We start from the raw sequence: 15,185 nt of genomic DNA, 5'->3' as shown, positions 1-15,185 counted from the left end.
TGGAGATGCAATCTAGCCTAGTTTAGTTTAGTCTAGTGTGGGTAGGGTGAGATTAATGTGTTCATTATGAATGTGAGATTTGCAGCTTTTACATACTTGGAGGTGAGTGGGTGATGACTTTCTATATAAAGTGTGACAGTCATGGTCTGGGTATAAAGATTTGTCTTGTTTAGACTACTAGGGTATATGTTCCTAGGGCACATAAAGTTCGTATCGATTAAATTTGACGACTTCCAATATTTATCATTGCTATATAGTGGGTACGCTTACTTGTCTAATGAGATTAGTGCGCGATTAGGTTTTTGAAAACTTTAAATAAATACGTTCGTAATAAAGCGCAACCAGAGGGTTCTATTGCCGAAGGATATATTGCTGATGAGTCCGTCACTTTTATGACGAGATATATGAATGACGTCGACACACGCTCTAACGTACCGCCTCGGTATACAGACAACGATCCGATTGGAGCTATTCGAACTATTGAGAACCTGGATGTTGCTGAACGTAATAAGATACATCATTATATACTCACAAACGACAATGATACCTCTGCTTATGTCGAGTAAGTATGATTTTAATTATCTATGCGTGACTTTATTTATGATAGTCTTTCTAAGTATAGTGCTAGAGATGATGAACTATTCGATTTTTTCGCAGCGATCACAAAAGGGAGTTGAAGCTTCATCATCGTAAAACGGATCCTCTTTCAATTCAAAGAAAACACATGGAAGAGTATGGTATTTGGTTTAAGAAGCATTTAGAAGAACGTAAAAAATATAACCAACCGTATCCTGAAAGACTTGACAACTTTGTCAATGGTATACTCCCACGTGCTGTAAAGTTGAGTGGATATACAATTAATGGATACAATTTCAAGACTGTAGCAAGAGAGAGGGGTGCTATAACGCAAAATAGTGGTGTTGCGATCGATGCAAATGAACCTATTAGCTCAAGTGCAAGAGATTCAAATCCTGTTGATGCAGTATTGACATATTATGGACGTGTCACCGATATACTCGAGGTTACATATGGACCAGGTTGTGAATTTGTAATATTCAAGTGTGAATGGGTTGATGTTGTCAAGGGGTCAAAGAGAGGAAGAGGCTTAAAGATTGATGAGTTAGGTTTTACACTTGTTAATTTCACTCATATTATGCCAACTCAAAGAGATGAGCCTTATGTGCTGGCATCTCAAGCGAGACAAGTTTTTTATGTTCAAGACCCAATTGAACCTGATTGGCATGTTGTTATGAATAAAAGACCTAGAGATGTTTACGACATGGGTATCACTTCATTAGATTTCGAGCTTAACCCTACCAGTCACAATGCTAGTAATGTTGAAATTGAATATGTTAACACAAATGTGAATGGAGTAACATGTGATGTAGAAAGTTAAAAGATCCAAAGGTTCGTCGGGAAATGCGAGAACGAAGGAGAAGATGAGGAGTTTTTATTTAGGGTTCTTAGGAATTGTCTTTTATGAAGAATTTCATTAGATTATGTACACTTTTTTGATGAATCAATCAATAAATTTATGTTTCATTTCCTTCATTGTTCGAGCTAAATTAATGAATATATGTATTAGTTTTGGTTTTTAGACTGTAACTTTTGATCTATTGAGTTGAATATGTGGGTTTACGTTTTGTATCCTTTAAATTTTGTAGATGTCTAATGGAGGAACCACGAGCCGACATTCTAAAAAAGGGAGAGGAGAAGATAAATTAAGTTACTTAAAAAACCTTAATCAAGGCGAAAAGTACACAGTCGAATTAAACAGTAACTTTATACCTATAGGGCTGAATGGCGCGCACTTAGCGAAGTATATATCATATTTTTCGAGAGATACGGTTTGTTTCCCATTGACTGTACCAGATTGGGGAGAAAATAGAGTCTGACTCTATCGATGCAACAATTAGAGACTTACGGGTAAATATTTCATTCAATTTAGTTTTCATCAACATGGGTCTTGCAATTAATTGTAGATGTTTTATGAATGATTCTGCTAGACCATTCTGGGTATGAACATATGCTACAGGATGTTCAAGATCAATACCAGCTGCCTGACAGCAAGCATCAAAAGCCTTTGATGTAAATTCTCCTGGCCCATCAAGCAGGGGCGTGGCTACATTGGGGCCTATGGGGGCACATGCCCCCATAAGCCCCAATGTTAGTAATGACCCTTTGGTTTTTGTTGTTGAAACAAATGACCCCCTAGTAGTTAGTTCTACTAATACCCTAGTGTCTAATTATGCACAACATGCATGTAGACCACATATGTCATATGTGTGGATCAAGTTTTATTACATTTTGTAACTTTTCTTTGGTTAGTCTTAATAAAACGGGTTACAGTAAATATACATTATTGTAATTTCTTCATTTGAAGCTAATTCGGTTCTATACAAAATTGGATATTTAAAATTTAATTCAGTACTATATAACATAGATTATATGTAATGAGATTCTTTACTGTCATATCGATGACAAAATTTACAATAACATGAATTTTTTCCGATATGAACATTGGTTTATGAAAGAAATATGGATCAATTGTAACTTATTCCTATGCATTAGGATAACAATAACAATGTGATATATCTATAATTTTATTTATGCAATAGGTTCGAAAGAAAAAAAATGTTTGAATACGATTATAAATATATTAAGACTTAAAATTATTTGAAATTTTATTTATTATTACAATCTTTACCATAACACGATTTTTCCGATATAAATCCTAAAGTTGGTTTATGAAAGAAATATGGATCAATTGTAAGTTATTCCTACGCGTCGACAAAACTACAACAATTTGATATATCTATGGTTTTATTATGCGATAGATTCGAACAAAAAACATGCGTTGAGTACGATTATAAATATATCAAGACTTGCAGTATTTGAAATTTTATTTTATTATTACAAAACAAAAGATAACGATAGACTTAAAAAAGAATTTTTTTTTTCGTTGAACTTTTCTCTTTGAATGATTTTATTTATTGTCGTAAGTTTAGTATATTAATAGTTTTACCTTTACCAAAGTGCCCCCACCGAAAAAAAAATTCTGGCTTCGCCACTGCCATCAAGACGTATCTTTTTTATAGGAAAATCTGAAAAATGAGCACGTAGTCTAATAGTCTAAGCTAGTAATCGTGCAAAAGCATTATTGCGTGTTGATAACAGATTAACGTAAGACCATTTGGTAGATGCATCAATTAATACCATAAAATATCTAAATGGTCCACATGATGGGTGAATAGGACCACAAATATCTCCTTGAATCCTTTCCAAAAATTTAGGAGATTCTATATGAACTTTTGTGAAAGATGTTTTTACAATCAATTTACCAAGAGAACAAGATTTACAATTAAAATCCTTAGTTATCAGAAACTTCTGGTTCTGTAATGGGTGTCCTTGAGAATTTTGGATTATTCTACTGATGTAGAAACGCAGCGGAATTAAAAGAGATGAATAATTAAATAAGAACGATGAAAATAAAGATCAAATAACTCTAAATAATAAACTTGATTAAAACTTCAATGGGGTTTTTCTCTCAATCTGAGAATAATGGACAAACTAGATATCCTTTTATAGGATTCTGGACTTTCCTAGATAGACTTGAATTAGACTTTCCTAAATAATTAAAATACTGCAACTGCCTAAATAACTAGACTCAAATCTGGACCTTTCCAATTATTGGAAATACTAAAATAACATAATTTCCTAAACCTAAATTCTCTAATAATCATACTAAAATTGGGACTTCCTAAACTACTCTCCATGGCCGGTTGGACCATGACCCGGTTTGGTCATGGAAAAAGTCTCCATGCCGGGTTCCCCTGCATCAGCTTCCCCTTCTCCCACGAGGTTCGTCCCGAACCGTTTCGATGAAGAAAACAATATGATGCACCCGCATACGACAAACTTTGTTATAGCGATTCGTAATTCCCACTTTGCACAAAAGGTGAATGAAATCCGACGGATAGAGAAAGGGATTAAGTCACCAACTAAAATCTGAAACCTATGATGCAAATATTCACTCCAAAATAATAGTACTGAATAAACATCCAAGAAATTTCGACATCTTCCATCATCTTGGAGTCCGATGAAAAACATTGCAATGACGAAATTCTTCTTTGTGAAAAAATTGACCATGAAATACATCATCCAGTCCAGCTTTTCTATAATGAAACCTAACATGAGCAGCTTTCCGAAGTTCTCCCACAACTTTTTTATTATCCTCACAATTCTACTCTCTTGAAGAATTTCTCGAGAAACATTAAGAGGGTGATCATTCGAATCCAGCACACCCTTAACAAAGCTCAAATATTGAGGGCACAATTCACCGTCGGAGATAAAAACTCGCTTAACATATAAACGTATGTTCATTGTTTTTGTGTTAACGACATCCTCATTGTGAATAAGAGTCATCCCAGGAATAAAGAGAATAATTCTGAACCCTACATCACTCTTTCTTGTGAATGGGGTATGTGCCAGAGGGTCGAAAAACTCCTTGAATGTGTAAATAGGGAATGAGACAAACTGGGAGTATTTCTTCACTAAATTCTGAATCCATGCTGGCTATGAAAATTGATGCTTATCATCCTCCCTTAGGTAGAAGGCAGTTTGTGTTCCCCAGAGAAGTAGTTTGTTTGGATCTGTCTCGTTCCTAACCAACACCAAGCTGAACGGAAACCAACACCAAACTAGCCAACCAAATAAAAATCTCGACTTATCTAGAGCATAGCTAGCAGTACTCTCAAGCTCTCTAAGAAATACTTCCTTGTCACTATATGAACCGTGAACAATCAAATCCATAAGAACTCGATGAAAATTAGGATTGAGAAACGATGAGAAGCAACAACGGTTAACGAGGGAGCTAAAACGGATGCTAAAACGAACCGTCATTAATAGAGTTTCAAGCCAATTGAGACGGGGCTTTGCAATATCAAGAAAGAAATTCCTTTCGACGTTCTGTTCAATTGCTGCAACAGAAGTATGTGCATCGTGAACGTCTTCCTGGATATCAACGAAATCAGCTTCTTCTATTACTTCAGTATTGTTGGGGTCATCTTCTTCACAATCTTTTTCGTGTTTTCTTTTAAAGTTCTCACATACGAACTGGACTATATTTCCATAATCTTCAAAGGAAGATTCATCTTCGGCTTCAACTTCTTCGTGTGTAACTTCTTCGTGATCTTCGTTTTCTTCTTCCCGATTGACAGATAAAATAGGTGAAGGCGACGACCGACGGTTAGATTCAGTGAACTTATCGTTGGAGGTATGAAATCCAAATTCTCGTATAATAGTTGATTGTAGAGGAAGAGATTGTGTTGTATTAGAAGAGAAGAAGTTGTCCGAAGTGTTAAACGCTTTGAGGTCGCGTTCTATTATTGTTTGTATCGAATCATCTATTAATGAAACATCCTCTTGCTTCTTGTCCTCAATTATTTGTTCTTCCGACGACGACGCAAATTGGTTCACAATTATTGGTGGTGTGGAATAATAAAGAGAGGTTTGTTGAGTTGGCGTTGGTGTTTGACACCAAACGATTGGGAGGGAAACAGGAACCGGTTGGTGATAATGGGGTAGGGTAATTTGGGTGGTGGCTATAAATGGGATTTGAGTATTATGTATGGGGAAACTAGGGTTTAGAGAAGGTGTAGGGTGGTGGCTTGGTGGCAAATAAGAATGGTAATAATGTTGTCGTGGTGTATATGGTGGGTATGGGTCTGTTAGATTCCTGTAGTGGACGGGTATGTTAGTGTAATGGGCAAAGGGATGTGGATATCCTAGGTTTTGAGTGCTAGGGCATGGTGTTGCTTCGGCTAGGGCTTGGTAACGGGATGGGTGGTCGAACATGGTATGTTTCATGGTGGTTTCAGTTTGGTAGGATGTATGGGGTTGGTTTTGTACTGGTAGAGCTTCACTAAAGTTAGAGTATGGTGAAGATAAAACCATGGACGGAATGAAAGAAAAATCTGTGCTTTGCGAAAACATAGAAGTAGTGGTGGTGTGTGGTGGTTGTTCTTTAGAGATATAAAAAGATGAAGAAGGATAATACGAATAATAAGACTTACTTGGTTCGTCTCCGGGTTCCCAATCATACGAACATGTCGAATTCTTCTTTTGATGATTTTCTTTAATATGTATTTTGTCTTCATGGCTATGTTGTGAATCATCCCATTCGTATCCAAAATCATCCATATTCGACTCATTGAAATTTTCTGCCTCATAGTAGGAGAAGTTATCTTCTTGTCGATCATTGAAATAATTATCTTGGTAAGATAAATCTTCTTCCTCGCAATCCGATCTTTCTTCAAAAAAACTTTCATCACTATATGACGAAGAATCCATTGATATATATGAGAACTAACCTTCACGAAGAAAAAAAATCCAGAATTTTGATGGCTCTGAATACCACTTGATGTAGAAACGCAGCGGAATTAAAAGAGATAAATAATTAAATAAGAACGATGAAAATAAAGATCAAATAACTCTAAATAATAAACTTGATTAAAACTTCAATGGGGTTTTTCTCTCAATCTGAGAATAATGGACAAACTAGATATCCTTTTATAGGATTCTGGACTTTCCTAGATAGACTTGAATTAGACTTTCCTAAATAATTAAAATACTGCAACTGCCTAAATAACTAGACTCAAATCTGGACCTTTCCAATTATTGGAAATACTAAAATAACATAATTTCCTAAACCTAAATTCTCTAATAATCATACTAAAATTGGGACTTCCTAAACTACTCTCCATGGCCGGTTGGACCATGACCCGGTTTGGTCATGGAAAAAGTCTCCATGCCGGGTGCCCCTGCATCATCTACTCATCAAGGTAGATCCAGGATGTCCCAAACGATCATGCGAAAGTGTCACCACACTAGGGTCGTAAAGCTTCTGGTTTACGACAATATATGATTCAATCGTTTTTATCCTTACAAGATACTATCCAGAAGAAATAGTCGACAGTCTCTCTAAATCATGCTTCTTGCCAGAAGTATTTGAGGTAATATATAAATATTCTTCATTATTTTTATATCTAGTCTCAATGTGGTAGCCATTTCGACGAATGTCTTTAAAGCTTAATAAATTTTTCAAAGACTTGGTTGAAAACAATGCGTCATCAATGGTTATTTTCGTACCATGCGGTAATATTATAGTTGCTCTACCAGAGTCTTCAATGAGACTAGATGAACCAGCGATTGTTATCGCATTAGCCTTGTATAACTTCAAGGTCTCAAAATATTTATTGTTTCGAAAGATAGAGTTTGTAGTTCCGCTATCAACTACACATATATCGTCATCATCCTTTGATATTGTCTTTCTGTAATCCATACCTTATGTACACAAAAATAAGACATAAGAATATAACATATTTGTATTAAGGGAGGAGGGTATATTTAAAAAAGATACCTTCCTCCCTTATAATATAGATATATCTTCTGTAGCTCTCTCTTTCCCACTATCTCTCACCATCTCTCTCTTGTTCTTTTATTCTTTCCATCTTCTACTCTTAGTCTCTCTCTCTCTCTCTCTCTCTCTCTCTCTCTCTCTCTCCTTCTCTCTCTCTCGATTCCTTATTGTCTATCTCTTACTATCTCTCTCTAATGCCTTCACTATCCATGTCTCTCGTCGAGAGACTCTCGATCTGTCACTTATTCTCTCTCAATCTCTCATTATTTTTCAATCGATCTCTCATTGTTTCTCCACCTCTCTTACACACACCGTTTCGGCAAAAGAAAGTATTCCCTTCTTCGGAACCTTACATCGAGGAGGGTTTCTAATGAAATCCTCCTCGAGGATATCGTGACCATGGTCATTTCATGGCCATGATCATTTAGTTGCCACAAAACGTTTCGTGGCCACGAACTCTTCGATTTCCACAAGTAAATCTATACGGACTGAGAGAGAGATTGTCAGAAAGAGAGATAAAGATTGTGCAAGATATATGTCTACGACGAGAGAAATAATGACAGTGGTCCACAATGAAAGAGAGAGAGAGAGAGAGATCTAGACTGAGAACGACAAAGAGATTGTCAGCAGAGAGAGAGGGAGAGTGAACGAAAGTAACAAGAGGGAGAGAGGGTAGCAGTGAGTTAGAGAGGAGAAGAAATGAAAGAGAAGAGGTGGCAATGGTGGTGGGGAGAAGTTGTGGTCAAAACCAGCCCTGACTCTTAGGGACCCAGCGCGAACGTATCGATGGAGGCCCTTACATCTCATTTTTTTCTTAGTGAATTTATCTATAGCTTCCGTTTGTGATTTAACCAAATCTTGATTCAATTTTATTTTAATTTTCAAAGCCGCATAAATACTTTTTTGGAAGCATACCTATCTAATGAGACAATAACAAAATTATATATTAATCAAATAAATATTTTAACTTATTAGAAGTAGAAATAAGAATTTGAACATTAACAAAACATAAAAAACAAAGAAACTTAAAGGAACAAGAAGCTTATCTCTATGTAATTCTGCAATAGAAATGTGAGTGAAGTTTGAAGAGAAATTAGAAAAGAGAAGAAAATAAATTATAGATGATGTATTTAATTTGATTTTTGTTCTCTTCTATTTAGATGTCTTTTAGGCTTCCACGAATAGTTAATTAAATTTAAGTTGTGTGATCTTCTCTTTGCCTTTTAAACTTCTTGTTAGTTAGTGTGTGATAAACTTTTTTACTTTAATTGGTTTCACTAAACCACAAATTAGTAAAATTAGAAGTTGGATAGATTTTGTTATTTGAGGGATACATTTGTTATTTTCTTGTCCCTTTTTTAAAAAAAAAAACTTATTTAAAAAATTACGTAACTCACAAGAGTCGAACCTCAGACCTTTGTTTCTTTAACCGTCTTCTTTACCAAAAAAAAAACCAAATGGACTTCATATACATGTGGATAAAAAGGTAAATGTAATAATACTATCCATATATAAATATTATATAACTTGGGCCCTCTAAATTTGGAGGTCCTGGGTCGCCTAGGCCCAGTGCAGGCCCTGGTGGTGGTGAAGGTGATAAAGAAGACGTAGATTATTTCCCAAAGTCACGGCCAATAAATACTAATGTATCATTACATTCTGGATTGATTCTAAATAGAAATGGATAAAACACAACAGAACACATTTTAGAAAAATTTGAAAAAACATGCTAAATAATAGAAAAGAGCACGACAAAATACTTATACAAAGTTAAAAACTCAACAGAACACATTTTAGGAAAATGTAATGATACTAATGTATCATTACATTCTAAATGGGCTCTAAATAAAAAGAGTAATCTTACATTATAAACTCCCATATCTGCACCCGTCCAAAATTTTCATATGCATGGGAGGTTTCCTTATTAGTCAATAAAATGGGCATATCCTTTTTTCCTGGCTTCTTACTTTTATCTATAAATACCCTAGATTATATTGTGATTTGTCCATCCATCATTGTAATTTTGTAGCAGCAAAATGGGTTGTACTCTTGCATTGTTTTCTTCTTTTATTCTATTCTTTGTTCAATCCTTCACTAATACAGGTTAGGTTTTTAACAATCTTTGGTCTTTCTGTTGTTTTTGTTTTAAAATTTACATTAGCTTTTTCGTTTTTGTTTATTCGCAAATATCGAATAGTTCAAAATCATACTACTTAATAATCAATATCAAGTTTTGTTTAAGGTTATCTAACCGTCAATGGTCTTAGTATCGAAAAAGTTATTGAGTTGACTTCATCAAATTACTTCACTGTTTCTTAAGTTTTTAAGTTATTGAAATTTTAATCGATTTTAATAAAACCTAGGGCCCTCTATTGAAATATATTAGAAAATGGAGGACTACAATTCAAATTTTTTGATATGCGAAAAAAAAAAAAAAATTTAGACAATAATTATTTCTCTATTTTTATATGCAGGAGCTCAACTAGTTGGTGTAAATTATGGTATGTTAGGTGATAATCTGCCATCCCATGACAAAGTAGTATCTCTAATCAAATCAAGAAACATTCAAAGAATTCGAATATTTGATCCAAATCCGGATGCCTTAAAAGCTCTGGAAAATTCTGGAATCGAAGTCATCGTCGGGACGTATAATAACGATCTTCCACAACTTGCACAGGATGAGTCATTGGCCAAATTATGGGTTGAAACTCATATTGTTCCTTATGCAAATACGGTTTCATTCAGATGCATATCAGCTGGTAACGAAGTGATTCCCTCTGAGTTGGCCGACTACGTTCTTGAGGCTATTATCAACCTCGACGCTGCTATCAAACAGGCCGGGCTTAAAATTCCTGTGAGCACGACCATTTCCATGGCAGGTTTAGAGACATCATATCCACCTTCTGCTGGTCAATTTACTGAGGAGACAGCTAATAATTTGAGTCCAATAGTACAGTTTTTGTCAGCCTCAAAATACCCATTATTAGTGAATGTTTACCCTTACTTTGCCTATGCTAGTAACCCGGAACAAATAAGTTTAGACTATGCACTTTTTAGATCTGGTGGGGTTATTGTTGTAGATGGTGCATTAGGGTATACAAACTTGTTTGATGCCATGGTTGATGCTGTGCATTCAGGCGTAGAAAAAATTAATGGTGGAATAGGTGTTGATATTGTCATAGGAGAAACGGGTTGGCCATCAGCCGGTAACGGGGTATTCACTAGTGTTAGTAATGCTATGACATATCATAATAACTTAATCGCTCATCTAGCCGAAAACCATGGTACACCGAAGAGACCAGACAACAAACTCGAGACGTACTTGTTCGCTTTGTTCAATGAGGATCTTAAACCTGATGGAGTTGAGACAAATTTTGGTTTGTATTATCCTGATACAACTGAAGTTTATCATGTTAATTTTCCTTCAGCTTGAACGAACTTTATTGTATTGCAAACACGTTATATTGAATAGACAAAGATTATTTCATTTTAACATGATATTGTTAAAATAATAGTATTATGACTTATGAGCTACAACTAGTAGTTGTTGATGTTAACATGATACTGTAGGCCAATTCAAAAAAACATGATACTGTAGGCATGAGAATATTTCACTTTTTTTCCAACTGAATCATTGGATCCAAGCATTACCGGGTGTTAGTGCAGCATATAGCCATCACCAGTCGTACTTTCTGTTTCCGGCACCACGATTCCTCTTCAACATGACAGATTTAACTTCGTGCACTTCTTTATCTCTCGCTCTCATCTTATTTAGTGTAAAGAAGAGTTTTATTGATTACTTTCTTTCTTGATTAAGATCTTACAAGCATCTCTCTACTTAATATAAACTAACTCGATAGTCTTAGAGAGAGAAAGTGAAGTTAGTTACAGTTTAACTAACTTAAACAGATTAGCTAATATATCTAACTAACTCACCGTTCACATAAGAAATACACGCTTTAAGGAGAGTGCCCATAGTAGTCGCAACAGTGAGGTTGGCCATAAGTCGTTATTTCAGTTAAGCTCATTTCTTTCCAACCATTCAGCTTGATTCCTTCATTCTATGTCTTCTATCTCACAGCCCCCTCAAACACATGTTTGAGTTGGGAAGGAACATGAGTTTGCTTCTAATGAAATCCAAAGTAGAAAACAATACACCTTTAGTGAAAATGTCAATTAGGTTCTCATCACTCATCAGAAGGGACAAATTTAATTTCAAGTTTGTTGTGAGAAACCAATTCTCAACATGCTTAGTTCCTGCATGGAGTACTGGATTAGAAGCCAAATATTGTGCCCACATATTGTCACAACAAAGCACAATGGGCAGCTGAAGTGGAATGTGAAGCTCCTTCAATAGGTAAGAGATCCATAACAATTCAGAGGTAGCTAATGATTAGGCTCTATACTCTGCTTTAGTGGAAGACCTTGAGACAATGTTAAGCTTCTTTGAAGACCAACAAATAGGAGTAGAGCCAAAAAAAATACAAAAGCCACTGGTAGATCTTCTAGAGTCAGGTCAACTCCCCAAATCTGAATCTGAAAACCCGGGGAGATAGGATACATCACTAGATGATATGGTAACACCAACTTTATCCTAATGTGCCTTTGAGATATCTAAGGACCTTTTTCAGAAGAATAAAGTGAGCCTATCTAGGTTGATGCATAAACTGTGCCAAGTAATTGGCAGCATATGTGATGTCAGGCCTTGTCATTGTGACATACCGCAATGCTCCTATAGAACAAAGGATTCTCAATGGGATCACCATCTAATTTTGAAACCCTCTTACCATGAGAGACAGGAATAAGACTTGGTTTGCAATCCAGTAAGTTGGCTTTAAGAAGCAATTCGGTTATGTATTTGCAATGGGTGAGTTGTAGTGAGGAAGATGAAGAGCAATGGTGAACCCCTATACCAAAGAAATAGTCTAGGGTCCCAATTATTTTATGGAAAACTCTCTTCCAAGCTCAGCAATCAACCTTTTCATGAGCTGCTCACTGGACCCAGTAAGAATACTATCATCCACATAAAGGAGGAAAATGAATAAATGTCCACCCTGATGATATACAAACATAGAGATGTCTGGGGAACTTTGAGCAAAACCCCATTGTTGAAGATAAGTAGCAATCCTTGTAAACCAAGCCCTTGGGGGCCTGTTTGACCCCATAGAGGGATTTTTTCAAGTGACATACAAACTCAGGATGTTGAGTGTCTTCAAACCCAGGAGGTTGTTTCATATAAACACACTCAGACAAATCTCCATCGAGAAAAGCATTCGAAACATCTAGCTGTTGTATAGTCCACTTATGTGTTACCGCAATGGTAAGTGTCATCCCAACTGTCTGAATTTTGACAACTGGGCTAAATGTTTCTTGATAATCAAGACCTTCCTACTGATCATATCCCTAAGCCACAAGTCTAGCCTTGTATCTCTCTAAGGAACCATCTGACTTTTATTTCACTTTGAATATCCAATTACACCCAAGAATGTTCATATAGGGTAGCTTAGGAACCAAGGTCCAAGTATGGTTCTGAATGAGTGCATTGTATTTTGTTTGCATTGCTTCAAGCCAATATTCTGATTTGATGGCCTCTTTATATGTCCTAGGTTCAGGAATAGGGAAAACAACAACTATATAGGATGAGGACAGAGCATGTGGCGTGGTGAAATGAGCCACATGGTCTGGGATTCTCTTTGGTTTAGTGATTCCACATGGTGAATCCATTAGAGGTTGTTATGAAGAGGTAGAGGGATTTACGGGTTGGGATGAAGAAGATTGTGCATGAAGAAGGTGATATGAGAGAAAGTGTGGATAGTGCCTCTTGATCAGTTTGAGAATAGTCAGTGTGATATGGTGGATTGAGTTGAATGGGACCATGAGCAAGAGGTGGTAATGGCAAAGCTTTATTGACAAAAGATGATTCTGATGAGGGTAGAGACTTGCTAGATGTTCTGTTGATAAGGTAGGCAGGAGTGTCAAAGGCATGGAACCAAAAATGCTTAGGCATAGAGGCCTGAAATAGCAAAGCATTGCCCATTGAAGTGATGTGTCTGTTCTTTCTCTCAGCTTTCCCATTTTGTTCTGGAGTGTATGGGAAGGAGCTTCTAAAGAGGATACAACACTTGTTCAAATGATCTAGAAAGTCTCCTTTGGCTATTTCAAGTGCTCCATCACTTTGAAAACAATTGATAGTAGCTGAGAATAGCTTTTCATAATGTCTTTGAAAAATGTCGAAAACACCTTAAGCTATCTGACCTCTTTTACATTGGATTGATCCAAAAGAACCTGTTGAAATCATCAATGAACCAAAAGAACCTGTTAAAATCATCCATGAACTTGTTGGATACACTCTCAGCCTAAAGAAATGGCAATCTTTGACTTTTACCAAGTTGACCTGAAGAACAGACAGAATGAAAATCCCTTGAAGTCAATTTGATCATTTAGTTTTTTTCTAACCCCAGAACAACATCCCTTGATGGATGGCCAAGTCTATTGTGCCAAGTCTTGGCTGAGGCACTCACTGAATATGCTTCTTCAGACCCATCTTGATGGTGGGTGTAAGGATTGATTGTGAAATCAATGCTATGTAGGTTATTAACCATTAGTCCATCAACTAAGACTTCTGTAGACCACAAGTCTCTTGAAAGAAAACCCCATGGTAGAAATTCCACACTAGAAAAATTCTCTTTAGTGAACTTAGAAATGGACAATAAGTTCTTTTGAATATTTGGCGCATGAAGTACTTTTTTGAGCTCAAAAGAGGTTGTACCAACCATGACAGTGACTTGTCCTGTGTTGGAAATATTCAAAGACTTCCCATCTCCAATAAGAACACCATTGGTACCTTGATAGGGTGTACTTTCACTGAGATTGCCTTTTGAATAAGTCATATGACTTGTAGCTCCAGTATCTGCAATCCATTTCTTGTCTTGTTTATGTTGAGAAGATAAATTTGTCTCTTAAAAAATGGGTTGTGGTTCTATAATATTGTAATTAGCTTCTTCCACTTCTTCAATATTTTGACCAGCAAACTCATCTTCTTCTTCCTCAATCTCTTGCAAATGTAAATTTGCAAAATTTCTTGGAGATGGTTTACTTCAAGAAGGATTTTAAAAAATCTTTGAACATCATTTTACACTATCTGGTTTTGTGTCCCCCTTTATAGCACATGGCACAAGGAACTGTAGTGAAATCAAAGAAAGTCCCTCTTGTTTGAGAAGTGTTTGACTATCATTTTGTTTATTCAATGCTTTTGATTGTGCTCCTTCAAAAGATTGGTTTTGATTTACCAATCTTTGATTCTGAAATGGTGATCTCATAACACTCTTATTCTGAAATTTCTTGACAAAATAAGATTCATTGTCCTTACTTGTTTCCTTTTCTTTCAACCAGTGTTCATGATGAGTTAGTCAACTTAATTCTGCAAAATGCTGAACTACATCTCCATTTTGAATAGTTATAACAAATTGTGAGTATTCTTTGTCTAATCCTTGTAAAGCTATTCTAGATAATTCACTATCACTGACTCTATCATTCACATCCACAAGAGAGTCAGCTATGTTCTTTATCTTACTCAAGTACTCAGAGATCGAAGCAGTTCCTTTCTTAATAGTTTGAAGTTTATTTCTTAATGATGACTTCTTGGCTTTCAATTCTCAAGATAAATAAATTCTAGGTATTTCCATATATCCATAGATGTCACTAAACCCAATATGAGAATCAACCCTCCGAACTCATAAGAAATCACCACTATCTTATCCCAACA

At 35.9% G+C, this 15,185-nt stretch overlaps 2 protein-coding genes across 2 annotated transcripts; both read left to right on the top strand.

The window, feature by feature from the left end:
- Window positions 1-304: 304 nt before the first annotated feature.
- LOC147537526 (uncharacterized) lies at window positions 305-1,396 on the top strand. The gene is made up of 2 exons (XM_086642796.1): window positions 305-562; window positions 658-1,396. Exons 1-2 carry the CDS (start codon window positions 393-395, stop codon window positions 1,394-1,396), a joined length of 909 nt encoding a protein of 302 aa, XP_086498922.1. The 5' UTR covers window positions 305-392.
- Window positions 1,397-7,133: 5,737 nt separating this feature from the next.
- LOC147537525 (putative glucan endo-1,3-beta-glucosidase GVI) lies at window positions 7,134-10,853 on the top strand. Its single transcript, XM_086642795.1, has 2 exons — window positions 7,134-7,241; window positions 9,864-10,853. Exons 1-2 carry the CDS (start codon window positions 7,134-7,136, stop codon window positions 10,851-10,853), a joined length of 1,098 nt encoding a protein of 365 aa, XP_086498921.1.
- The last annotated feature ends 4,332 nt before the right edge of the window (window positions 10,854-15,185 follow it).

This window comes from Eschscholzia californica, unplaced genomic scaffold, assembly GCF_041429995.1.
Source record: "Eschscholzia californica isolate CP2 unplaced genomic scaffold, dmEscCali1.0.p SCAF_5, whole genome shotgun sequence".
Classification (NCBI taxonomy): domain Eukaryota; kingdom Viridiplantae; phylum Streptophyta; class Magnoliopsida; order Ranunculales; family Papaveraceae; genus Eschscholzia; species Eschscholzia californica.
The sequence above is the reverse complement of the archived record's forward strand: the minus strand, read 5'-3'. Positions and strand labels throughout refer to the sequence as shown.